The sequence below is a fragment of the Lichenostomus cassidix genome, unplaced genomic scaffold, assembly GCF_008360975.1.
Source record: "Lichenostomus cassidix isolate B80296 unplaced genomic scaffold, HeHo_3.0 HiC_scaffold_885, whole genome shotgun sequence".
Classification (NCBI taxonomy): Eukaryota; Metazoa; Chordata; class Aves; order Passeriformes; family Meliphagidae; genus Lichenostomus; species Lichenostomus cassidix.
Window position 1 is genome coordinate 22,004 of NW_028147996.1, and position 27,220 is coordinate 49,223.

Here is a 27,220-nt window from a genome sequence, read left to right on the forward strand (position 1 = left end):
TGTGAGATGCTCTGCCGAGGAGGGAGGAGCCAGGTGTTCCCACCTGGATATAACCTGGCCTTGGAACTGCCTGAGCTAGCCCGGTCTACTGGGTTCCCAGAGGACCAGAGCTACTACTGGATCTTCAGCTGGAGACTAGACCTTCACAGGATCACCATTTCAACTGGACTACTTCAGTTGGGCTGCTACCACCACCCTAACAGGGTGTTAGGTTGTATCTGACTTTGTCAGTGCTTTTCCTTGTATTATTTCACTTATTTTTAATTTCAATCTTGACTTGTGATCTCCCACTGGTTTGTTTTCAAACCAACACAGGAGGAAATGAGAGAAAATTAGGATTTATTTGGGATTTTAAAATTAAATTAAATCAGGATTTATTTGGGATTTTTGGGGAGCCAGGAATTCTTTTTTATGGGAATTCCCTGAAAATTGGGGTTTTTTGGGGATTTTTGGGGGTTTTTTTGGGAGGGAATTCCCTGGAAATTGGGATTTATTTGGGATTTTTAAATTAAATGAAATCAGAATTTATTTGGGATTTTTAAATTAAATGAAATCAGGATTTATTTGGGATTTTTGGGGGTTTTGTTGGCAGGGAATTCCCTCCCAGTTCCCTCCCAGTAACCCCAGTTCATCCCAGTTCAGAACAGGAGGGTTCAGAGCCCCTTGAGGGTGGAAAATTGGGGGGAATTTTGGGGTTTCCTGTGGGAATTTTGGGATCTCCTGTGGGAATTCTGGATTTTTGGTGAAAATTTTTGGCTATCCGGTGGGAATTTTGGGATTTCCTATGGAATTTTTGGATTCCCAGTTGGAATTTTTGGGGTTTTAAGTGGAGCTTTCCGATTTCTGGTGGGAATTTTGTAATTTCCAGTGAGAATTTTGGGATTTCCGGTGAGAATTTTTGGCTTCCAGGTGGGAATTTTGGGATTTCTGATGGGAATTTTGGGGTTTCTGGTGAGAATTTTGGATTTCCAGTGAGAATTTTGGGATTTCCAAAAGGGAATTTTTGGATTTCAGGTGGGAATTTTGGGTTTTTGGTGAGAATTTTGAGATTTCCAGGTGGAATTTTGGAATTTCTCGTTGGAATTTTGGGGTTTCCGATGAGAATTTTGAGATTTTTGGTGGGAATTTTGGAATTTCCGAATTCTGGGATTTCCGGTGGGAATTTTTGGATTTCCTGTGGAATTTTCAGATTCCCAGTGAAAATTTTTGGATTTCTGGTGGGAATTTTGGGTTTTCTGGTATCAATTTTCAGCTTTCCAGTGGGAATTTTTGGATTTCCAGTGAACATTTTCAGCTTTCTGGTGGGAATTTTCAAATTTTCAGTGAAAATTTTGGGTTTTCCGCTGGGAATTTTTGGCATTTCCGGTTGGAATTTTCAGGTTTTCCGATGAGAATTTTGTCATTTCTGCTCCAAATTTTAGGATTTCTGGTGGAATTTTTCGATTTCCGGCTGAAATTTTGAATTCCCGGCAGGAATTTTTGGTTTCCCGATGGAAATTTCAAGATTTCCGGCGGCAAATTTGGTTTCTCTGGTACAAATGATCAGATTTCCAGTGGGAATTTTCAGATTTTCAGTGAAAATTTTGGCATTTCCTGTGAGAATTTTGGGTTTCTGGTCCTGCTAAGGGCTGGGCGAGGGGGCGGGGCTTAGTGAGGGGGCGTGGCCAGGGGCGTGGCTTAGCGAGGGGGCGTGGCCGGGGGCGTGGCCAGGCTCCTCGGGCTGCAGCACTTTTAACCCTAAACGTTCCAGATCGTCCAGGCTGAGAGCGCGGAGAGCTCGCTCGTAGTCCTGGGGGAGAAATAGCAAAATTTCAACCCAAAAATCCTAAAATTTGAACCCCAAAAATCCCAAAATTTGAACCCAAAAATCCCAAAATTTCAACACAAAAATCCTAAAATTTGAATCCAAAAATCCTAAAATTTCAACCCAGAAATCCCAAAATTTTAGCCCCAAAAAGCCAAAATTTGAACCCCCAAAATCCCAAAATTTCAACCCAAAACCCCCAAAATTTGAACCCAAAAATCCCAAAATTTTAATGCAAAAATCCCAAAATTTCAACCCAAAAATCCCAAAATTTCAACCCCAAAAATCCCGAAGTTTGAACCCAAAAAATCCCAAAATTTGAACCCCAAAAATACAAAATTTTAACCCCAAAACCCCAAATTTCAACCCCCAGATATCCCAAAATTTTAACCCAAAAAATCCCAAAATTTTAACCCCCAAAATCCCAAAATTTGAACCCAAAAATCCCAAAATTTGAACCCAAAAATTACCAAAATTTTAGCCCCAAAAATCCCAAATTTCAACCCCAAGAAACCTAAAATTTTAACCCAAAAATCCTAAAATTTCAACACAAAAATTCCAAAATTTTAACCCCCAAATCCCAAAATTTAAAAAAAAAATCTCAAAATTTCAGCCCAAAAATCCCAAAATTTGAACCCCAAAATTTGAACCCCAAAATCCCAAAATTTGAACCCCAAAAATCCCAAAATTTCAACCCAGAAATCCCAAAATTTTAGCCCCAAAAAGCCCAGAATTTTAACACCAAAAAATCCCAAAATTTCAACCCAAAAATCCCAAAAATTGAACCTCAAAATCCCAACATTTCAACCCAAAATCCCAAAATTTTAGCCCCCAAAAGCCCAGAATTTTAACCCAAAATTTCAACCCAAAAAGCCCAAAATTTCAACCCCAAAAAGCGAAAATTTCAGCCCTGAAACCCCAGTTTTAGCCCCAAAAATCCCAAAATTTCATCCTCGACATACCAAAATTTTAACACCAAAATTTTAACACTAAAAATCCCAAAATTTGAATCCAAAAATCCCAAAATTTTAATGCCAAAAATCCCCAATTTTAGTCTCAGAATCCCCAAATTCGAGTGATCCTGAAAAACCTTGAAATCCCCCAAAAAACACCCCAAAAACACCCCAAAGAGCCCCAAAACCCCCGAAAATCCACCCAAATCACCCCAAATTCCTCTAAAATCCCCTCAAATCACCCAAAATCCCCCCAAATTTTCCCCAAATTCCCCCCAAAAATCCCAAATTTCCCCTAAATTTCCCCCAAATTTCCCCCAATATTCACCCCAAAATCCCCCAAAATCCCAAATATCCCCAAAAATCCCAAATTTCTCTGAAATTCCCCAAAACCCCAATTTTTCCAGAAGATCCCAAATTTTCTCCCAAAATCCCTTTAAATCCCCCCAAAGACTCCCGAAAATCCCAAATTTCCCCAAAAATTTCCCAAAATTCCCCAAAATTCCCCCAAATGTCCCAAAAAAATCCCAAATTTTCCCCAAATTTCCTCAAAATTGCAAAAAAAATTTCCCTAAAATTTCCCCAAAATTTCCCCAAAATTTCCCAAAATTTTTCCAAAATTCCCAAAAATTCCCCAAAATTTCCCCAAAATTTCCAAATCCTCCAAAACTCCCAAATTTTCCCAAAATCCCAAAATTGCCAGATTTCAAAATCCAAATTTCCCCCAAAATCCCCCAAAAAATCCCAAATTCCCCCAAAATCCCAAATCCCCAAAACCCCAAAACTTCAAACCCATATCTCCCCCCAATCCCCCAAATCCCCCAAAATCCCATCCCCAAAAAATCCAATATTCCCCAAAACCCAATTTTTCCTCCAAAACCCCCAAATTTCCCTCAAAAACCCCTAAATTTCCCCCAAAACTCCCAAAACCCCTAAATTCCTCCAAACCCCAAATCTCCCAAAATCCCCAAATCAAAACCCCAATCCCCAAACAATCCCACCTTGTGCAGCTGCTGCATCACCTTGGCTCCCTCGTGGCTCCCGAAATGTTTCCCCAAAACTTTGGCCAGCAAAGGCCCAAAAACCCCTTTTTGGGGCATTTGGGGATCCCCGAAATCCGGGGGGGGAGGGGCGAGCTCTGCCCCTCCCCCCCCGCCCCGCGCCCCTCCCCCACCCGGCTTCGGCACCAGGTTGAGGCGAGAGGAGGGAGAGATGGAGTAATCCGATAGGCGGCGCTCGTCTGGAATTTGGGAAATTTGGGGTTTTTTGGGTATTTTGGGGGAAAATTGGGATTTTTGGGGTTTAAGGAGGAAATTTGGGGTTTTTTGGGGGAATTTGGGGTTTAAAAGGGATTTGGGGTTTTTGGGGATTTGGGGGAGATTTGGGGTTTATGGGGATTTGGGAAAATTTGGGGAGATTTGGGGGAATTTGGGGGTTTTTGGGAGGTTTGGGGTTTTATGGGAGGAAATTTGGGATTTTGGGGGGAATTTGGGGTTTGGAAATTTGGGGGATATTTGGGGTTTTTGGGGGATTTGGGAAAATTTGGGGGATTTTGGGGGTTTTGGGAGGGAAATTTGGGGTTTTATGGAGGAAATTTGGGGTTTTTTGGGGGAATTTGGGGTTTTTGGGGAAATTTGGGGATTTTGGGGGAAATTTGGTGGAGTTTTGGGGTTTAAATGGGAGGATTTGGGAAATTTGGGGAAATTTGGGGGAATTTGGGGGTTTTTGGGAGTGTTTGGGGTTTTATGGGTGGAAATTTGGGTTTTGGGGGATTTATAGATTTTGAGGATTTGGGGTACTTGGGGTTTTTGGGGGAAATTTGGGATTTTTTGAGGGTTTGGGTTTTTTGGGGAGAATTTTGGGATTTTTTGGGAGATTTTGGGGATTTGTGGGAATTTTGGGATATTTGGGGAGGTTTTGGGGAAATTTGGGATTTTTTGGAGAAATTTGGGGGATTTTGTGGGGAAAATTGGGAGTTTGGGGAGGAATTTGGAGGAATTTTGGGATTTTTTAGGAAGGATTTTGGGGGAAATTTGGGATTTTTTGGGGGAAATTTGGGGGAATTTGGGGAAAGTTTGGGATTTTTTTGGGAAATTTAGGAATTTTTGGGGATTTTTGGGATTTTGGGGGAAATTTGGGATTTTTTGGGGATTTTGGGGGATTTGGGTTTGGAAATTTGGGAAATTTAAATTTTGGAATTGGGGAAATTGATCCCAAATTTGGGGACTGAAGTTAGGGAAATTTACCCAAAATTTAAACTTTGAAAATGGGGAAATTTATCCGAAATTTGGGGAAATTCACGAGAAATTTGGGAAAAATCCCACGAAATGTCAACACCAAAGTTGGGGAAATTTACCCAAAATTTGAGGAAAATTCTCCTGAAATTTGGACTCAGAAACTGGGGAAATATCCCTGAAATTTGGGGACCAAAATTGGGGAAATTCCCATTAAATTTGGAGCAAGAAGTTGGGGAAATTCCCGTGAAATTTGGGAAAATTCCTGCAAAATTTGGGAGAATTCCCTCGAAATTTGGAGCCTGAAATGGAGAAAATTTACCTGAAATTTGGAGACAGAAATGGGGGAAATTCAGGTGAAATTTGGGGAAATTGTCACCAAATTTGGAGCCAAAAATTGGGGAAATTTAGCCAGAATTGGAAAAATTCCCCTGAAATTTAAGCCCCGAAATTGGGGAAATTCACCTGCAATTTGGAGGCAGAAATTTGGGAAAATGCCTCTAAAGTTGGGGAAATTTACCCAAAATTTGGGGATTGAAATTGGGAAAATTCGCCCAAAAATTTGGGTCTGAAATTGGGGAATTTACCCAAAATTTCTACCTCAAAATTGGGGGAATTCACTCGGAATTTAAATCCTGAAATTGGGGAAATTTCCCCAAAATTTGGAGCAAAAAGTTGGGGAAATTCATGAGAAATTTGGGAAAATTCCCCTGAAATTTGGAGCCACAAATTTGGGAAAATGTCTCAGAAATTGGGGAAATTTCCCCAAAATTTGGGAAAAATCACCCAAAATGTCAACCCTGAAATTGAGGAAATTTACTCAAAATTTGGAGCAAAAAATTGAGGAAATTTCCCCAAAATTTGGAGCAAAAAATTGGGGAAATTCATCCAAATTTGGGGAAATTTACCTGGAATTTGGAGGGAAGAAATTCGGGAAATTCGTGCAAAAGTTGGGAAAACTCCCTTGGAATTTGGAGCCAAAAATTGGGGAAATTTATCCAGAATTTGGAACCTGAAATTGAGGGAATTTACCCCAAATTTGGAGTAAGAAATTGCAGAAAATTCCCACGAAAATCAAGCCTGAAATTGGGAAAATTCCCTTGAAATTTGGAGCCAAAAATTGGGAAATTCAATTGAAATTTGGAGCTTGAAATTGGGAGAATTCCCCTGAAATTGGGAAAATTTATCCAAAATTTGGAGTTGGAATTTGGGGAAATTCCCAGGAAATTGGGAAAATTCGCCTGAAATTTGAGGTTCAAAACTGAGCAAATTTACCCAAAATTTGGACTCAGAAATTGGGGAAAATGCCTCTGAAATTTGGAAAAATCCTGGGAATTCGGAGCCCAAAAATTGGGGAAATTTATCCAAAATTTCAACTTAGAAATTGGGGAAATTTATCCCAAATTTGGGGAGTAAAGTTAGGGAAATTTGGGGAAATTTGGGGTCAGAAATTGGGGGAATTTATCTGGAATTTGGGAAAAATCCCACGAAATGTCAATATCGAAGTTGGGGAAATTTAGCTGAAAATTGGAGCCAAAAATTGAGGAAATTTCCCCAAAAATTTGGGGAAATTCACTGGAATTTGGGGTTTGAAATTGAGGAAATTCATGAGAAATTTGGGAAAAAATCCCTTGAAATTTGGGGCCCAAAATTGGGGAAATTCCACCAAAAATCGGGGATTGAAATTGGGAAAATTTACCCGAAATTTGGAGCCCAAAATTGGAACTTCCCAATCCCCCAAAATCTCCCCAAATTCCCCCAAAATCCCCACAAATCCCTCCAAAATCGCCTGAAATTCCCCCAAAATTCCTCAAAATCACCACAAAAATCCCCCCAAAATCCCAAAATTCCCACAAATCCCCAACATTTTTCCCAAATTTCAAAAAAAATTCCCCCAAATTCCTCAAAATCATCATAAAAATCCCTAAAAAGATCCGAAAATTCCCCCTAAATCCCCTCAAAACTCCCCTGAAATCCCCCAAACTCTCCCCAGATCCCCAAAAAATTTTCTCAAATTTCCCCCAAACCCCCAAAATCCCCCAAATTTCCCTCCCAAAATTCCCCCAAAATTCCCCCAAATTCCTCAAATCCCCAAAAAAATCCCAAAAAATCCCCCAAAATTAAAAAAAAAAATCCAAAAAATCCCCCAAAAATCCCTCAAAACCTCCAAAAATCCCCCAAAAATCCCAGAAAATTCCCCAAAATTTCCCAAATTTCCCCAAATCAAATTTCCCCCAAACCCCCAAAATCCCCCAAAAATTCCCCAAAAATTCCCCAAAATTCCTCAAAACCACCACAAAAATCCCAAAAAATCCCAAAATTCCCCCAAAATTCCCCAAAAATTTCCCAAATTTCACAAATCCCAATTTTTTCCCAAATTTCCCCCAAATCCACAAAATTCTCCCCAAATCATTAAAAATTCCTCAAATTCCCCCAAAATTCCTCAAAATCACCACAAAAATCCCCAAATTCCACAAAACTCAACCCAAATCCCCAAAAATTTTCTCAAATTTCCCCAAACCCCAAAATCCCCAAATCCCCAAAATCCCCAAAATTCCTCAAAACCACCACAAAAATCCACCAAAAAATCCCAAAAATCTCCCCAAAAATTTCCCAAATTTCCCCAAATCCCAAATTTCCCCCAAAACCCCCAAATACCCCAAAAATACCCCAAAAATTCCCCAAAATTCCTCAAAACACCACAAAAATCCCCAAAAATCCCAAAATTCCCCCAAAATACCCCAAAAAATTTCCCAAATTTCCCCCAAATCCTAAAAATTCTCAAAATCCCCCAAAATCCCTCAAAATCACAACAAAATCCAAAAATTCACCAAAAATCCCCCAAAAATCCACAAAAAATCCCAAAAAATCCCCAAAAAATCCCCAAAAAATCTCTCAAAAATCCCGAAAAATTCCCCCAAAAATCCCGAAAAATTCCTCCAAAAATCAGGAAAAAAAAATCAGAAAAAATCCCCAAAAAATCCCAAAAAATCTAAAAAAAATCCCCAAAAAATCCCCAAAAATCCCCAAAAAATCCTCAAAAAATCCCCAAAAATCCTCAAAAATCCCAAAAAATCCCCAAAAAATCCCCAAAAATCCCAAAAAATCCCCAAAATCCCCAAAAAATCCCCAAAAATCCCCAAAAATCCCAAATCCTCACCTGCCAGCGCCTTCCCCCTGTAGAGGAGTCTCTGCTGCTCCACTGGCACCTGCAGCCTCTCAGCCACCTGAGCCTTCAGGTCGCCAACCAGCTCGTCTGGGGACACCTGGGGGTGGCCCGGGGGGCTCTGAGACCCCAAAAAACCCCCAAAATGTACCCCAAAAACCCCCGGGGGGAAAATCCCAAATTTAACCTAAAATTACCCCAAAAATCCCCAAAGAAATAGCAGAAAATGAATTCAAAATTCACCCAAAATGCACCCCGGGAACCCCAAAATTCACCCCAGAGGAGCTCTGAGACCCCAAAAAAACCCCCAAAATGCACCTCAAAAACCCCCGGGGGGAAATCCCAAATTTAACCCAAAATTACCCCAAAAATCCCTAAAATTCCTCCAAAAAAAGTCCTCAAAACTCACTCAAAATTCACTCACAATCCACACAAAATTCACCCAAAATTCACCCCAGGGGTGTCCCGAGGAGCTCTGAAACCCCAAAAAACCCCAAAAAAACCCCCAAAAACCCCCGGGGGAAAATCCCAAATTCAACCTAAAATTACCCCAAAAATCCCCAAAGAAATAGCAGAAAATTAATTCAAAATTCACCCAAAATTCACTCAAAATCCATCCCAGGATCACCAAAATTCACCCCAGAGGAGCTCTGAGACTCCAAAAAACCCCCAAAATGCACCCCAAAAACCCTCGAGGGGGAAAATCCCAAATTTAACCTAAAATTATCCGAAAATTACCCCAAAGAATCTCCAAAGAAATCCTCAAAATTCACTTAAAATTCACTCAAAATCCATCCCGGGATCACCAAAATTCACCCCAGAGGAGCTCTGAGACCCCAAAAAACCCCAAAAATGAACCCCGAAACCCTCCTGGACCCCAAATTCCCAAAATGACCCCAAATTTCCCCAAATTTCCCCAAAATTCCCCCAAAATCCCCACAGAAATCCCCCAAAATCCCCCAAATCCCCTCTTTACCTGCAGGCTGCACTCGCGGCCTTGCAAAGCTTTCACCGTCAGCAGCATGGCGGCTTTGGCACCCCCGAGACCCCAAAAAAAACCCCAAAAAAACCCCAAAAACCCCAAAAAACCCCAAAAATTCCTCCCGGAAGCAGCGGGAAGCAGCGAGACCCCCGAGATCAGCGAGCCTGGAGGACTCAGGGCCAGAGCGCCTCCCGCGCTACCATCGAGACGAGAGCGGAGCGCCGCCGTTACCATAGAGACACAGGCCTAGAGAGGCTTCGGCGTTACCATAGAGATGAGGCCTAGAGCGGCGCCTGACGCCGGAAGTGGGCGGGGCTTGTTCCGGCAAGATGGCGGCGCCCACGGAGATGCTTCAGCTGTATCCTCGGCTGAGGGGATTTGGGAATTTTGGGAATTTTGGGATTTTTTTTGGAATTTTGGGATGTTTTGTGGGAATTTCGCTTCTCGATCTTCCCCTCGATCCTCGTTAGTGCGGCGGAGGGGATTTTGGGGCTCCTGGGTGGGTTTTGGGGGGAAATTCGGGTGAATTTTTGGGGATTTCGGGATTTTTTTGGGGAATTCCGTGCGGATTTTGGGGAATTTTGGGATGTTTTTTGGGAATTTCGCTCCTCGAGTCCTTCCTCGATCCCCGCGGATGGATTTTGGGGAGATTTTGGGGGATTTCGGGGCTGTTTGGATGGAATTTCGGGGCTGTCGGTTTGAATTTCGGGGAAAATTTGGGAATTTCGGGATTTTTTATTTTGGAATTTCGGGATTTTTTTTTGGAATTTCGGGATTTTTTTTTAAATTTGGGGGTTTTTGGGGGAATTTTTTGGTTATTACGTTTTTTTGGAATTTCAGGGTTACTTTGTGTTTTTTTGTTTTTTGGTTTTTGGGGTTTTTTTCAAATTTCGGAGGAGATTTTTTTGGGATTTATTTTTTCGATTTTCCGGATATTTTTCGGGAATTTTGGGTTATTTTCTGGGAATTTTTTGCGAGGAGAATTTCGGGATGATTTTTGGGGAATTTCGGAGCTTTTTTTCTCCCAAATTCCTCGCGGATTTGTTTTTTTTTTTAATTCTTTCCGATTTTTTGGGAATTTCGGGATATTTTTTCGGCAATTTCAAGGTTGTTTTTTTCCCAAATTCCGCTCGATTTTTTGGGATTTTCGCGCGTTTTTTTGGGAATTCTTTCCGATTTTGGGGGAATTTCGGGATTTTTCGGGTTTTGGGAATTTCAAAGCATTTTTTCTCCGAATTCTGCTGGAATTTTTTGGGAATTCTTTCCGATTTTTTGGGATTTTCGGGTTATTTTTAGGGGGAATTTCGGGGCGATTTCTTTCCCAATTCCACACGGATTTTTTGGGAATTCTTTCCGATTTTTTGGGAATTTCGGGACCATTTTGGAGCAATTTCTGAGCTATTTTTTGGGGTAATTTCTGGGTTATTTTTCTCCAAATTCCTCGCGGTTTTTGGGGAATTTCGGGATAATTTTTGGGGAATTTCGGGATAATTTTTTTTGGAATTTCGGGATAATTTTTGGGGCAATTTCTGGGCAATTTTCCTCCGAATTCCACTCAGTTTTTTGGGAATTCCGAGCGATTTCTTGGGAATTCTTTCCGATTTTTTGGGAACTTCTGGATTTTCGTTTTTGGGGAATTTCGGAGTTACTTTTAGGAGATTTCAGGGCAATTTTTCTCCAAATTCTTTCCGATTTTTTGGAAATTCTTTCCGATTTTTTTTGGGAATTTCGGGATAATTTTTTTTTTTAATTTCGGGATAACTTTTTCGGGCAATTTTAGGGTTATTTTTCTCCGAATTCCTCGCTGTTTTTTGGGGGAATTTCGGGATAATTTTTTGGAATTTCGAGGCTAATTTTTTTTCCAAATTCCTCGCGGATTTTTGGGAATTTCAGGATAATTTTTTTTTAATTTCAGGATAATTTTTGGAGCAATTTCCGGATAATTGTTTTTTAAATTTCGGGATTTTTTTTTAAATTTCAGGATAATTTTTTTTTAATTTCGGGATAATTTTTTTAGCAATTTCAGGGCAATTTTTCTCCAAACTTCTCGCTGGTTTTGGGAAGGGATAATTTTTTTTTTAATTTTGGGATAATTTTTGAGAATTTCGGGATAATTGTTTTAGGAATTTCAGGATAATTATTTTTAATTTCAGGATAATTTTTTTTTCATTTCAGGATAATTTTTTTTTTTAATTTCAGGATAATTTTTTTAAATTTCGGGATAATTTTTGGAGCAATTTCAGGGCAATTTTTCTCCAAACTTCTCGCTGTTTTTTGGGAATTTCTGGACAATTTTTTGGGAATTTCAGGATAATTTTTCGGGAATTTCGGGATCATTTTTCCAGAAGGTTCTCCTTAGCCCCTCCCCCGCTCGCTGCTCCTCCCCCTCCCCTCCCCCCGCCTGGCTCAGGTCGCTCTGGCGGCTTTGGAACCGGATCTGGCGGCGCCCCTCCCCCACCCCGGACAGCGCCCCTCCCCCACCGCGCGGGCAGAGCGGAGAGCAGAGAGACTGGTGGTGTGAGTGGGAAACTGGGAGCGACTGGGAGCGACTGGGAACGACTGGGAACAAACTGGGAGCGACTGGGAGCGACTGGGAGGGACTGGGAATGAACTGGGAGGGACTGGGAGCGACTGGGAATGGACTGGGAGAGACTGGGAACAAACTGGGAGCGACTGGGAGGGACTGGGAATGAACTGGGAGGGACTGGGATGGACTGGGAATGAACTGGGAGGGACTGGTTTATACTGGGAGGGACTGGGAGGGAACTGGGATCAGAATAGGAGGGACTGGTTTATACTGGGATGGACTGGGATGGATTGGGATGGATTGGACGGACTGGGATGAACTGGGAGGGAACTGGGAATGGATTTGGAATGAACTGGGATGGACTGGTTTATACTGGGAGGAGATTGGGAGGGACTGGGAATGGGCTGGGAGAGACTGGGAGGGAACTGGTTTATACTGGGAGGGAACTGGGAGTGAACTGGAATAGATTGGGACAGACTGGGATAGATTAGGATGTACTGGGAGGGACTGGGAATGCATTGGGAATGAACTGGGATGGACTGGTTTATACTGGGAGGGACTGGGATGGGACTGGGATATACTGGGAGGGAACTGGGAATGGACTGGGAATGGAATGGGAATGAACTGGGAGGGAACTGGGATGGGAATGGGAGAGACTGGGAATGGATTGGGAGGAGATTGGGAATGAACTGGGATATACTGGGAGAGACTGGGATGAACTGGAATAGATTGGGAGGGAACTGGGATAGACTAGGATGTACTGGAAGTGGACTGGGAGGAACTGGGATGGACTGAGATGAACTGGGACAGACTGGGATGGACTGGGAGGGACTGGGAGAGCTTACTGGGATAGACTGGGATGTACTGGGAATGAAATGGGAGGGAACTGGGATGGGACTGGGAGGGAACTGGTTATATTGGGATGGACTGGGAGGGACTGGGAATGTTACTGGTGTGACTGAACTGGGAGAACTTGGATGGACTGGGAGTGAACTGGGATGGACTGGGAATGAACTGGGAGGGAACTGGGAGGGACTGGTTTGTATTGGGAGGGACTGGGAGGGAGGGTGAACTGGGAGGGACTGGGATGGATTGGGATGAACTGGGAGAGTTACTGGTGTGACTGAACTGGGAGAACTGGGACGGACTGGGAGGGACTGGGATGGACTGGGAGTGAACTGGGAGGGACTGGGATGGACTGGTTTATACTGGGTTGTACTGGTTTATATTGGGATGGACTGGGAGGGAAACTCGTGGTGGTTTTAGTGTGAACAATTGGGATTTTGGGGAGAAAAGGAAACTGGTTTGTACTGGGAGGGAACTGGGAGGGAACTGGTTTATACTGGGAGGGACTGGGAGAGTTACTGGTGTGGGAGAACTGGGAGAGACTGGGATGGACTGGGGTGGGAGGGGCGTGGTCAGTATGGAGGAGGGTTAGGGGAACTGGGATGGACTGGGACAGACTGGGAGGGGGCGGGGCTATGGCTGACCCCGCCCTGCCCCTGCTGCAGGCGCTGGGAAACCCCGTGGGAGCTCAGGGGCTCATTATGGGGGTGGGGAACTGGGATGGACTGGGGCAAACTGGGAGCACTGGGATGGAGTGGGACAAACTGGGATGGACTGGGATGAACTGGGAGGGGGCGGGGCTATCCCTGACCCCGCACTGCCCCTGCTGCAGGCGCTGGGAAACCCCGTGGGGCTCTCAGGGTCTCCATGCAGAGCTCAGTATGGGAGAGGCTTGGGGGAACTGGGACGGACTGGGAGCACTGGGAGGGGGCGGGGCTATGGCTGACCCCGCCCCGCCCCTGCGGCAGGCGCTGGGAAGCCCCGCAGGCCAAGGCTCTCCGCGCCGCGCTCTCCAGCTTCCTGCAGCTCCTGGGTTTGGTGTTGGAGACCATCGAGAGCTTCGGGGGGGAGGGGCGAGCCGGCCCCTCCCCCACCCCCCCACAGCCCCGCCCCCAACCGTGAAGCCCCTCCCCCACCCCAAGCCCCGCCCCTCCAATAAAGCCCCGCCCCCACCTCCATTTGGGCGGATTTGGTTTATTAAGGGTTAAAAAGGGTGGGTGGGGGAGGGGAGGGCGCAGCCCCTCCCCCACCCTGGGGGGGGTTTTGGGATCTTCAGCCTCAGCGGATCTGCAGGGGGAGGGGAGAGGGTGAGGGAGGCTCCGCCCACTTCCTGTCAATCATCCACAGGCTCCACCCACCGCTGTCAATCACCTACAGGCTCCTCCCCCTCACCCTGTCAATCACTCACAAGCTCCTCCCACACCATGTGAATCACTCACAACCCCTGTCAATCACCCCCAGGCTCCTCCCACACCCTGTCAATCATCCCCAGGCTCCTCCCACACCCTGTCAATCATCCCCAGGCTCCTCCCACATGCTGTCAATCACAGCCACCCTGTCAATCATCCCCAGGCTCCTCCCCCATCCTGTCAATCATCCCCAGGCTCCTCCCCTCCTGTCAATCACTTACAGGCTCAACCTCCACCCAGCAATCTTCTGTAGGCTCCTCCCACACCCTGTCAATCATCCTCAAGCTCCTCCCACATGCTAATCACATCCCCTGTCAATCATCCCCAGGCTCCTCCCACATCATGGTAATCACAGCCCCCTGTCAATCATCGGCAGGCTCCACCCCCTCCTGTCAATCACTGACATGCTCCACCCACCCCTGTCAATCATCCTCAGGCTCCTCCCCTCCTGTCAATCATCCCCAGGCTCCACCCCCTCCTGTCAATCATCACTAGGCTCCTCCCCCACCCCCCCAGGGCGATTTTGGGATGATTTTGGGATATTTTGGGGTTATTTTGGGCTCTTTTGGGATGATTTCGGAGAACACTTTATGGTGATTTTTGGGATGATTTTGTGGATATTTTGTCAATAGTTTGGGGTGATTTTGGATGCTCCTTTGGGGAGATTTTTGGGATGATTTTAGGGATATTTTGGGCTGATTTTGGGATATTTTGGGGCTCTCCCCATGTACTTGTCCCGGTGTTTCTCAGGGTTGAAGGGATGACTTTGGTGATATTTTGGATGATATTTTGGGAATATTTTTGGGCTGATTTTGGGCCATTTTGGGTCTCCCTCTCACCGTGTACTTGTCCCAGCGTTTCTCGGGGTCGAAGGGATGATTTTGGTGATATTTTGGGGATATTTTTGGGCTCTTTTTGGGCTGACTTTGGGCTGTTTTGGGTCTCTCACCGTGTACTTGTCCCAGCGTTTCTCGGGGTCGAAAGGCTCCCAGCGGCTGGCAGGGAAGATGTGTTTGTTCTTCTCATACCAACTGCGCAGAACAACCTTCCCGGCGTGAGACTGTGACGTCATCGTGACGTCATCGACGGGGGCGTGATGTCATCAACGGGGGTGTGATGTCATCAATGGGGCGTGACGTCATCAACGGGAGTGACGTCATGGGCAGGATGTTTGCATGGACAGGGTGACGTCATCATCAGGGTGATGTCATCGATGGGATGACGTCATTGACAGGGCGATGACATCGGTGGGAGTGACGTCATCGGCGGGGTGGCATTGATTGAGTGACGTCATCAACAAGGGTGACGTCATCGGCGGGGCGGTGACATCGACGGGTGTGACGTCATCAATGGCAGTGATGTCATCGACAGGGTGAGGTCATTGACGGGATGATGTCATCGGTCAGGTGGTATCACAGACGGGGTGATGTCATCAATGGGGGTGACGTCATCAGCAGGGTGATGTCATCAATGGGGGTGATGTCATAAGAAAAGTGACGTCAGCGACAGGGCAGTGACGTCATCACCCGAGGTGGGGTGACGTCATCACTCAGAAATGACGTAATCCACGAGAGTGACGTCATTGGAGAGTGACGTCATCACCCAGCAGTGACGTCACCAGTTGGGGTCACTGGGTTAGACTGGTCTGTACTGGTTGGTCTGTTCTGCTCCATACTGGTTTATACTGGCCTGCACTGGTCTGCACTGGGTTACACTGCCTGTACTGATCTCTACTGGTCTATACTGGTTTATACTGGTTTATATTGGTTTATACTGGCCTGTACTGGCCTGCACTGGTGTGCACTGGGTTACACTGCCTGTACTGGTCTCTACTGGTCCATACTGGTGCAGACTGGTCTGTACTGATCTGCACTGATCCACACCAGTCCATACTGGTCTGTCCTGTCCCAAACTGGTCTCTACTGGTCACACTCAGCCCTCTACTGGTCTATACTGGTCCCTACTGGTCTATACTGGTCTATACCGGTCCATACTGGTCTGTACTGGGTTACACTGGTCCCTACTGGTCTATACTGTCCCACACTGGTCCATACTGGTCTGTACCTGTCTGTACCAATCCGTACCGGTCCATACTGGTCTATATTGGTTTATACTGGTCCATACTGGTCTATACTGGTCCATACTGGTCCCTACTGGTCTATACTGGTCCATACTGGTCCATACTGGTCCACACTGGTCTATACTGGTCCATACTGGTCCCCACTGGTTCTCACCTCGTCCTTCTCCACGGTGGCGTCGCTCAGCAGCCGAACGTCGTCGTGAACGTCGAAATTGAACAGCGGGCCTGGGGAGGGGAGTGACGCCATCGATGACGTCACTGATGACGTCACACACACCACACCCCCTATGGTGTCACATCATTCAGAGCCCTGATGACGTCACAGCCCTACTCGTGATGACGTCACAGCCACCTGATGTCACTCAGAGCCCCGATGACATCACAGCTCCTCCCCCAAATATGACGTCACAGCCCCTGTGACATCACACAGAGCCGCGATGATGTCACAACCCCCAATGACATCACCTGGATCCCTGATGACGTCACAGCCTCCTCCCCACCCCACGACGTCACTCACAGCCCCGATGACATCACAGCCCCGCCCCCAACAATGACATCACCCAGAGCAATGATGACATCACAGTCCGCCCCGATGATGACATCACTCATTCCCCGATGACGTCACAGCCCCGCCCACGATGACGTCACTCATTTCCCCGATGACGTCACAGCCCCGCCCCCACGATGACGTCACTCACCACTCTTCCCGCGCGCCTTGGTGACGATGAAGTCATAGAAGCTGTGGTGCTGTGGGGGAGGGGCAGGGGGTCAGTGGGGGAGGGGCTCTGGGGTGGGGGAGGGGCTCTAGAGAGTGGGGGAGGGGCAGAAGGGGCTGGGGGATCCCAATGGGTGGGGGAGGGGCTGAAGGAGGGTCTTGGGGTGGGGGAGGGGCCGCGCAGTGGAGGAGGGGCTTAAAAGGGTGGGGGATGGGTGGGGGGGTGTGGCCATGGGGTGGGGGAGGGGCTATGAGGTGGGGGAGGGGCCCATAGGGTGGGGGATGGGCTCAGGCTGCTCTCACATGAGGGATGATCAAATCCTCCTTGATGTACATGAGCTGCTCAACCCCTGCCGAGCTGGGGAGGGAAATGGGGTCAGGAAACCCCAAAAATATCCCAAAAACCCCCAAAATATCCCAAAAAACCCCAAAAATATCCCAAAAAATCCCAAAAATATCCCAAAAACCCCCTGGGAACCCCAAAAATATCCCAAAAACCTCCCTTGAGAACCCCAAAAAAAGCCTGGGAGCCCCAAAAACATCCCATGAATCCCAAAATATCCACTGGGACCCCAAAAATCTATGGGAAGCCCAAAAAAACCCCCAAAAAAGCCTGGGAACCCCAAAAATACCCCATGGATCCCAAAATATCCACTGGGATCCCAAAATATCCTTGGGACCCCAAAAACCAGAACCAGGACCCCAAAATAAGCCTTGGGAACCCCAAAAAACCCCCCAAAAAAACCCAAAAGCCCCCCTGGGAACCCCAAAAATTACTCTTGGAACCCCAAAATATCCACTGGGATCCCAAAAAATCCCCCAAAACCCCCTTGAGAACCCCAAAAACACCCCAAAACCCCTGCTTGGGAACCCCAAAAATACCCTTGGGAACCCCAAAATATCTACTGTGATCCCAAAATAACCCTTGGGACCCCAAAAAAACCCCAAAAGCCCCCAAAAAACCCCAAAAGCCCCCCTGGGAACCCCAAAAATTACCCATGGAACCCCAAAATATCCACTGGGATCCCAAAAATCAGAACCAGGACCTCCAAAATAACCCTTGGGACCCCAAAAAACCCCAAAACCCCCCTTGGCAACCCCAAAAATAACCCTGGGAACCCCAAAAATACCCTTAGGACCCCAAAAAAACCCCAGAAACCTCCCTTGGGAACCCCAGAAATACCCTTGGGATCCCAAAAATCCACTGGGAACCCCAAAAAAACCCCAAAACCCCTCTTAGGACCCCCAAAATAACCCTTGGGACCCCAAAATCTACCCCAAAAAATGGCACCTGGAGCCCCAAAAAACAGCTGGGGGACCCCAAAATACTCCCTGGGACCCCAAAAATGGACTTGGGATCCCCAAAAATACCACGGGGACCCCAAAAAGCAGCCCTGGGACCCCAAAAATAACCCCAGGGGACCCCAAAATTCTCCCATGGATCCCAAAAATACCCCCTGGGACCCCAAAATCTACTCCAAAAATACCCCAAAAATGGCACTGAGACCCCCAAAACCAGCATTGGGACCCCAAAATACCCCTGGGATCCCCAAAAATGGTCTTAAGACCCCAAAAAACAGCCCTGGGACCCCAAAAAATACCCCCTGGGGTCCCAAAAATATCCACTGGGATCCCAAAATATACTCAGGATCCCCAAAAATGGCACTGGGAAGCCAAAAAAACAACGGCAGGACCCCTAAATCCCCTTGGAATCCCCAAAAACGACCCCAGGAGACCCAAAAATGGAATTGGGACCCCAAAAAATGGATTTGGGAACCCCAAAAACCCCTCCAGGACTCCCCAAATATCCCATGGGGTCCCAAAAATACCCCTGGAGTCCCAAACGCAACCTCAGGACCCCCAAAACCAGAACCAGGACCCCAAAAAATCCCCTCAAATCACCCCAAAATCCCCCAAAAATCCCCCCAAATCCCCCAAAAATCCCCAAAAAATCCCCCAAAATCCTCCCAAATCCCCCCAAAATCCCCCCAAATTACCCCAAAAATCCCCCAAATCCCCCAAAAATCCCCAAAAAATCCCCCAAAAATCCCCCCAAATTACCCCAAAAATCCCCCCAAATCCCCCCAAAATCACCCCAAAATCCCCCAAAATCCCCAAAATCCACCCAAAATCTCCCCAAATTCCCCAAAAATCCCCCCAAATCCCCCAAAAATCCCCCAAAACCCCCAAATCACCCCAAATCCCCAAAAATCCCCCAAAATCCCTGAAAATCCCCCAAATCCCTGAAAATCACCCCAAAATCACACCAAAAATCCCCCAAAATGCCCCCAAATTACCCCCAAATCCCCCAAAAATCACCCAAGCCCCTCCCTCACCGGAGTTCACTGAAATCCTTGCGCAGAATTTCCAGAGCTTTCTGCAGGAATTGCTGCATGGTGTTGCCTTTCTTCATCTGGGGAGGGAAAATTGGGGTGAGGGAACCAAAAAATGGGTCAGGAACCCAAAAAAACCCCAAAAATAGGATTGGGAACCCCAAAAATGGGTCAGGGAGCCCAAAAATGGAACTGGGAACCCAAAAAATGGAGCTGGGAACCCAAAAATGGAATTCAGAACCCCAAAAATGGGACTGGGAACCCAAAAAGTGGTGCTGGGAGCCCAAAAATGGAATTTGGAACCCTGAGAATGGAACTGGGAACCCAAAAAAACCCAAAAATGGAACTGGGAACCCAAAAAAAACCCCAAAATGTTATCAGGAATCCCAAAAATGGATCAGGGGACCCCGAAAATGGAACTGGGAACCCCAAAAATGGAACTGGAACCCGAAAAAATGCATCAGGGAACCCCAAGAATGGGACTGGGAAGCAAAAAATGGAATTCAGAACCCCAAAAATAGAATTGGGAACACCAAAAATATTGCTGGGACCCCAAAAAATGGAACCAGAACCCCCAAAAAAGCACTTGGACCCCCAAAACTGGCACTGGGATCCCCAAAAATGGCACCAGGACCCCAAAAGCAGCACCAGGAACCCAAAAAACCCCAAAGCTTTGCACCAAGACCCCCAAAAATGGCACAGGGACCCCAAAAATGGAATCAGAAACCCAAAAAACCCCCAAAAATGGAACCAGGAGCCCCAGAAAATGGAGCCAGGAGCCCCAAAAACCCCAAAATCGGCACTTGGACCTCCAAAAATCCCCCTGGGATTCCCAAAAACGGTGTCAGGATCCCCAAAACTCCTCTCTGGACCCCAAAAAATGGAACCAGGACCCCCAAAAGTCCCAAAAAAAGGCTCCAGGACCCCCAAAAACGACCCTGGGATCCCCAAAAATGGAACCAGGATCCCCAAAAACCCCAAAATCAGCCCTGGGATCCCCAAAAATTGAACTGGGAACTCCAAATCCTCCCCAAATTCCCCTGAAATCCCCCAAAATTCCCCCCAATTCCCCTCAGATTCCCTCCAAATTCCCAAAAATTCCCAAAAATTCCCCAAAATTCCCCAAAAACTCTGACCTTGACAGTTCTCCTGTGCCCAGAGCCATCCCAGTAGCTGAAGGTGATTTCAATCTCCTCATCTGGGGAAATTTGGGGAGTCAGGAACCCAAAATCACCCCAAAATTAACCCAAAAATGGAATTGGGACACCAAAAAATGATCCCAGGAGCCCCAAATTCCCCAGGGAACCCAAAACCTGAGCCAAAATACCCCAAAATTAGCCCAAAAATTGAGTCAGGAACCCAAAATTAACCCAAAACAGCCCAAAAACTGAGCTGGGACTCCAAAAATAACCCAGAAACCCCAAAATGACCCGAAACATCCCAAAAATGATCCCAGGAGCCCCAAAATTCCCCAGGGACCCCAAAAACTGAGCCAAAATACCCCCAAATTAGCCCAAAAGCTGAGTTAGGAACCCAAAATTAACCCAAAATATCCCAAAAATTGAATTGTGACACCAAAATTAACCCAAAATATCCCAAAAACTGAGCTGGGACACCAAAAACGATCTTAGGAGTCCCAAAATGACCCCAAAACAACCCAAAAACTGAGCCAGGAACCCAAAATTAACCCAAAATATCCCAAAAACTGAGCTGGGACACCAAAAATAACCCAGAAACCCTAAAATGACCCGAAATGTCCCAGAAATGATCCCAGGAGCCCCAAAATGACCCCAAAACAGCCCAAAAGCTGAGTCAGGAACTCCAAAATCACCCCAAAATTAACCCAAAAATTGAATTGGGACACCAAAAAATGATCCCAGGAGCCCCAAAACTCCCCAGGGACCCCAAAAACTGAGCAAAACAACCCAAAATGACCCCAAAACAGCCCAAAAATTGAGCCAGGAATGCCCAAAATAATCCCAGGGATCCCCAAAAGTGACCCAGGAACCCCAAAATTACCCAGAATGTCCCAAAAATTCATCCAGGAACCCCAAAAACTGAGCCAAACCACCCAAAAGTGACCCCAAAACATCCCAAAAATGGAGCCAGACACCCAAAAATGATCCCAGGAGACCAAAATTTACCCAAAACAGCCCAAAAATTCATCCAGGGACCCCAAAAATGACCCAAGGACCCCCAAAAATCTCATCAAGATCCCCAAAATGACCCCAAAACATCCCAAAAATCACCCAGGAATCCCCAGAATGACCCCAGGAGCTCCAAAATTACCCCAAAACAGCCCAAAAACTGAGCCAAGACCCCAAAAAAATGATCCCAGGAGCCCCAAAAATGACCCCAAATCCCTAAAAATCAACCCAGGGACCCCAAAAGTGAAGCAAAAGCCCCAAAAATCTCCCCAAGAGTCCCAAAAGTGACCCAAAAACATCCCAAAAATGGACTCAGAAACCCCAAAATGACCCCAAAAAATCCCCAAAATGGAGCCAGGGAGCCCAAAAGTGACCCAAAAAAACCTCCAAAATCACCCAGAAGCCCCAAAATCCCCTCCAGATGCCCCAAAACCTCCCAAAATTCCCCCAAAATCTCCCCAAAATTCCCAAATTCTCCTCACTTTTGATCTTCTCCTGTTTGGCTTCCCATTCCTGCCTGAGCTCCTCGCGGAGTCGATTCTCCTCCTCCTGAGGGCCAAAAAACACCCAAAAACACCCCAAAAATCACCCCAAAAATACCCACAAACCAACCCAAAAATAGCCAAAAAATAGCCCAAAAAATAGCCCAAAAACCAACCCAAAAATACCCAAAAACCAACCCAAAAATACCCAAAAACCAACCCAAAAATACCCAGAAACCAATCCAAAAATGGCCCAAAAATAGCCCAAAAATATCCCAAAAATAGCCCAAAAATAGCCGAAAAATACCCAAAAACCAACCCAAAAATGGCCAAAAAAAATCCTGGAAAACACCCCAAAAATGGCCCAAAATAACCCCAAAAATATCCCAAAATAACCCAAAACCCACCCAAAAATAGACCAAAATAACCCAAAATATCTTAAACCCAAATTACCCCCAAAACCACCCAAAAATAGCTCCAAAGTTACCCCAAAACCACCGGAAAATAACCCCAAAATAGCCCAAAACCAACCCAAAAAATACCCCCAAACACCCCAAAAATACCCAAAACACCCCAAACCCCAAAAGACCCCAAAAGCACCAAAATTCAACCCAAAACCACCCCAAAAGTATCCAAAACACCCCAAAAAATACCCCAAAACAACCTCAAAACACCCTAAAAATCCCCCTAAATAGCCCCAAAAACCCCAAAAATACCACAAAACAACCCCAAAAATTACCCAAATCCACCTCAAAACCACCCCAAAAATATCCAAAACACCCCAAAAAATACCCCAAAACACCTCAAAATACCCTAAAAATACAAAAAAACACCTGAAAAACTACTCAAAACCACCTCAAAAAAACCCCCAAAACACCCAAATCCCTCAAAATGCCCCAAAATTCCCCAAAACACCCCCAAAAACACCCAAAAAACCCCAAAAATCCCACAAAACAACCCCAAAAACACCCTAAAAATACACAAAAACACCCCAAAACCACCCCAAATCACCCCAAAACCACCCAAAAAATACCCAAAAAATACCCAAATCCACCTTAAAAACCACCCTAAAAATCCCCCAAAACACCCAAAATACCCAAAACCCCAAAAATCCCATAAAAGAACCCCCAAAACACCCTAAAAATACATAAAACACCCCAAAAACAACGCAATTCACCCCAAAACACCCAAAAAATACCCAAATCCACCTCAAAACACCCTAAATTCCCCAAAACCACCTCAAAACACCTCCAAAAACACCCAAAAAAACCCCAAAAATCCCACAAAACAACCCCAAAACCACCCCAAAATACACAAAAACACCCCAAAAGCTACCCAAATCACCCCAAAATCACCCCAAAAATACCCAAAAAATACCCAAATCCACCTCAAAAACCACCCTAAAAATCCCCCAAAACACCAAAAATACCCAAAACACCAAAAATCCCATAAAACAACCCCCAAAAATACATAAAAACACCCCAAAAACTACCCAAATCACCCCAAAACCACCCAAAAAATACCCAAAACCACCTCGAAACACCCTAAAAGTACCCAAAACCACCCAAAAAACTACTCAAAACCACCCAAAAAACCCCCAAAAACCCCAAATCCCTCAAAATTCTCCAAAATACCCCAAAACCACCTCAAAACACCCCCAAAAACACCCAAAAAAACCCCAAAAATCCCACAAAACAACCCCAAAACCACCCCAAAAATACACCAAAAACACCCCAAAACCACCCCAAATCACCCCAAAACCACCCAAAAAACACCCAAAAACTACCCAAATCCACCTTAAAAACCACCCTAAAAATCCCCCAAAACACCAAAAATACCCAAAACCCCAAAAATCCCATAAAACAACCCCAAAACCACCCCAAAAATACACAAAAACACCCCAAAATACCCAATCACCAAAATCACCAAATATCAAATCACTCAAACCACCCCGAAGATATCCAAAACACCCCAAAATACCCAAAACCACCCCAAAAAAACCCCAAAATACCCCAAACTACCCAAAAAATACCCCAAAACCACCTCAAAATACCCTAAAAGTACCCAAAACCACCTGAAAAACTACTCAAAACCACCCAAAAAACCCCAAAAACCCCAAATCCCTCAAAATTCCCCAAAACCACCCAAAACACCCCCGAAAACACTCAAAAAAACCCCAAAAATCCCACAAAACAAGCCCCAAAAACACCCAAAAAATACCCAAATCCACCTCAAAACACCCTAAAAATCCCCCAAAATAGCCCCAAAACACCAAAAATACCCAAAACCTCAAAAATCCCATAAAACAACCCAAAAACACCCCAAAAATACACAAAAAAACCCCAAAAACTACCCAAATCACCCCAAAAACACCCAAAAATCACCCAAAAACTACCCAAATCCACCTTAAAAACCACCCTAAAAATCCCCCAAAACACCAGAAATACCCAAAACCCCAAAAATCCCATAAAACAACCCCAAAAACACCTTAAAAATACACAAAACCACCCCAAAAACACCCAAAAAATACCCAAAAAATACCCAAATCCACCTCAAAACACCCTAAATTCCCCAAAACCACCTCAAAACACCTCCAAAAACACCCAAAAAACCCAAAAAATTCCACAAAACAACCCCAAAACCACCCTAAAAATACACAAAAACACCCCAAAAACTACCCAAATCACCCCCAAAACACCCCAAAAATCACCCAAAAACTACCCAAATCCACCTTAAAAACCACCCTAAAAATTCCCCAAAACCACCTCAAAACACCCCCAAAAACACCCAAAAAACCCCCAAAAATCCCACAAAACAACCCCAAAACCACCCCAAAAATACACAAAAACACCTCAAAAATACCCAAATAACCCCAAAATCACCCCAAAAACACCCAAAAACTACCCAAATCCACCTTAAAAACCACCCTAAAAATCCCCCAAAACACCAGAAATACCCAAAACCCCAAAAATCCCATAAAACAATCCCCAAAACACCCTAAAAATACACAAACACCCCAAAAACTACCCAATTCACCCCAAAAATACCCAAAAACTACCCAAATCACCCCAAAATCACCCCAAAAAACCCCAAAATACCCCAAACCACCCAAAAAATACCCCAATAAAATACTCAAAACCTCCCAAAAAAACCCCCAAAAAACCCCAAATCCCTCAAAATTCTACAAAATTCCCCAAAACCACCTCAAAACACCCCCAAAAACACCCAAATAAACCCCAAAAATCCCACAAAAGAACCCAAAACCACCCCAAAAATACACAAAAACACCCCAAAAACTACCCAAATCACCCCAAAAACACCCAAAAAATACCCAAAAACTACCCAAATCCACCTCAAAACACCCTAAAAATACAGAAAAACACCCCAAAAACTACCCAAATACCCCAAAAACACCCCAAAACCACCCAAAAACTACCCAAATCCACCCCAAAAAAACCCCAACAAACCCCAAAAATGCCCCAAAATGCCCCAAAATCCCCCAAAATCCCCCAAATTCCCCAAATTCCGCGATCACCTCCCGTTCCCGGTCGGGCAGGAAGCTCGTGTCCACATCGGGGTTTTTGCCCAATTTCCTCTTTTTTGGGGGATCTTCAGGGGCTGGGGGGAGAAACAGGCTGAGAATCCCAAAAATCCCCCAAAAAATCCCAAAAAATCCCCAAAAAATCCCCAAAATAATAAAAACCAAAATCCCCAAAATTAAAAAAAAAAAATCCCCAAAATACCCAAAAAACCCCCAAAAAAATCCCAAAAAATCCCCAAAAAACCCAAAAAAATCCCCAAATCCCCAAAAATCCCAAAATCCCCAAAATCCCCCAAAACAAAAATCAAAAAAAATCCCAAAAAATCCCCAAAAATCCCCAAAAAATCCCCAAAAAATCCCCAAAAAACCCAAAAAACCCCCAAAAAATCCCAAATTCCCAAAAATCCCCAAAATCCCCCAAAACAAAAATCCAAATCCCCAAATTCCAAATAAATCCCCAAAAACCCCAAAAAATCCCCAAAAAATCCCCAAAATCCCCAAAAACTCCCCCCAAAAAATCCCAAAAAAGTCCCCAAAAAATCCCCCAAAAATCCCCAAAATCCCATCTGGGAAGCCCAAAAAAGGACCCAGGAATTGCCAAAAGTCCTTTGGGATTCCCAAATTCCAGCCAGGAATTCCAAAATCCTTTTAGGATCCCAAAATCCTCCCAAATTCCATCTAGGATTCCCAAATTCCCCCAAAATTCCCCCAAAATCTACCCAAATTTCCCACTAAATTCCCCCATATTTCCAACAAATTCAACTGCCCCAAATCTCCCCGATTCCACCTCCCCCAAATTCCCACCCAGACCTTCAACTCTAAATTCTCAAACCTCTCAAAACTCCCACAATCCCCCAAATTTCCCCTAAAACCCCAAATTCTCCCCAATTTCTCCATATTCCTCCCCCTCCGGACCCCAAATTCTTCCAAAATCTCCCAAATTTCCTTCAAAATTCCCTAATACTCCCCAAAATTCTCCCAAAATCCTCCCCAATTTCCGCCAAATTCCCCAACTCCTCCCAAATTCCCCTAAATTCCCCCAAACTCCCAACCCCAAAATTCCCACCCTTCCTAAATTCCCCCAAAATCTTTCCACTCCACCCAGACCTAATTTCAAATCAAATTTCCTTAAATTCCCAAATTCCAAAATTCTGCATTCTTAATCCTCTTACCTCAAACTCCCCAAAATTCCCCCAACTCTCAAATTTCCCTAAATCCATCTAGAACTCAAAATCCTCCCCAATCATGGGACCACACCAAGATCCTCAAATTCCCCCAAACTCCCAAAATCTCCTCTAAATTTCAAATTTTCCTCCCAAATTCCCCAAATCTCTCAAAATTTCTCCCAGAATTCTCCTAAATTCCCTAAATTTCAAATTCCCTAACTTCCTCCTGAATTCTAAACCATCTAGAACCTCAAAATCTCCCAAAATCTTCCCAAATCCTCACTTCTCACCTCTGGGAATTTCTTGGGTGGCCCCCAAATTTCCCCAAATTTCACCTTCAGCCTCCTCTCCCTCCTCCTCCTCCTCCTCCTCCCCCAGGCTGAAGCTCAAGGAGGAGATTTTCCTCTGAGCTTCCTGCTTGCGCTGCCGCTCCCTCTGCCGCTCCAGTTTGCTGCAAAAATGGACTGGTTTGGACTGGGAGGGACTGGTTTGGACTGGTTTGGACTGGGATGGACTGGGGAGGGATTGGGGACAAACTGGGGACAAACTGGGATGAACTGGGAGGGAGTTAGAGGGAGAAAAAAGGCAAAAAAATGGAAAAAAAAGGGGAAAAAGGGGAAATGGGGGAAATGGGGGAAAGGATTGGGGGTTACTGGTTTATACTGGTTTGGACTGGTTTGGACTGGGGAGGGATTGGGATAAACTGGGATAAACTGGGACAAACTGGGATGAACTGGGAGGGAGTTAGAGGGAGAAAAAAGCAAAAAAAAGGGGAAAAAAGGGGAAAAATGGGGGGAAATGGGGGAAAAGGGAATTAGGGGTTACTGGTTTGTAC

The 27,220-nt window shown here is 45.3% G+C and overlaps 2 protein-coding genes and 1 long non-coding RNA gene across 3 annotated transcripts in view; 1 reads left to right on the forward strand and 2 right to left on the reverse strand.

The window, feature by feature from the left end:
- Positions 1-1,419: 1,419 nt before the first annotated feature.
- UBL4A (ubiquitin like 4A) lies at positions 1,420-9,359 on the reverse strand. The gene is made up of 4 exons (XM_085048283.1): positions 9,134-9,359; positions 8,152-8,257; positions 3,759-3,997; positions 1,420-1,789 (listed from the first exon to the last, which is right to left on the reverse strand). The coding sequence occupies exons 1-4, from the start codon at positions 9,179-9,181 to the stop codon at positions 1,622-1,624; spliced, it is 561 nt and encodes a 186-aa protein (XP_084904409.1). The 5' UTR covers positions 9,182-9,359; the 3' UTR covers positions 1,420-1,621.
- A 2,056-nt stretch (positions 9,360-11,415) lies between these two features.
- LOC146420426 (uncharacterized) lies at positions 11,416-13,688 on the forward strand. Its single transcript, XR_014849147.1, has 2 exons — positions 11,416-11,656; positions 13,481-13,688. It is a non-coding gene; the product is annotated as an uncharacterized LOC146420426 (long non-coding RNA).
- Positions 13,689-13,690: 2 nt separating this feature from the next.
- LOC146420427 (protein FAM50A) overlaps positions 13,691-27,220 on the reverse strand; it is a 29,761-nt gene continuing 16,231 nt past the window's right edge. Inside the window, exons 4-13 of the mRNA XM_085048282.1 lie at positions 26,721-26,836; positions 25,214-25,296; positions 21,679-21,745; positions 20,186-20,247; positions 19,053-19,129; positions 17,020-17,074; positions 16,700-16,748; positions 16,156-16,226; positions 14,871-14,981; positions 13,691-13,799 (exon numbers count right to left, since the gene is read on the reverse strand). Coding sequence (XP_084904408.1) covers positions 13,791-13,799; positions 14,871-14,981; positions 16,156-16,226; positions 16,700-16,748; positions 17,020-17,074; positions 19,053-19,129; positions 20,186-20,247; positions 21,679-21,745; positions 25,214-25,296; positions 26,721-26,836 — 700 coding nt within the window. The 3' untranslated portion in view covers positions 13,691-13,790. The remainder of the gene's footprint in view (positions 13,800-14,870; positions 14,982-16,155; positions 16,227-16,699; positions 16,749-17,019; positions 17,075-19,052; positions 19,130-20,185; positions 20,248-21,678; positions 21,746-25,213; positions 25,297-26,720; positions 26,837-27,220) is intronic.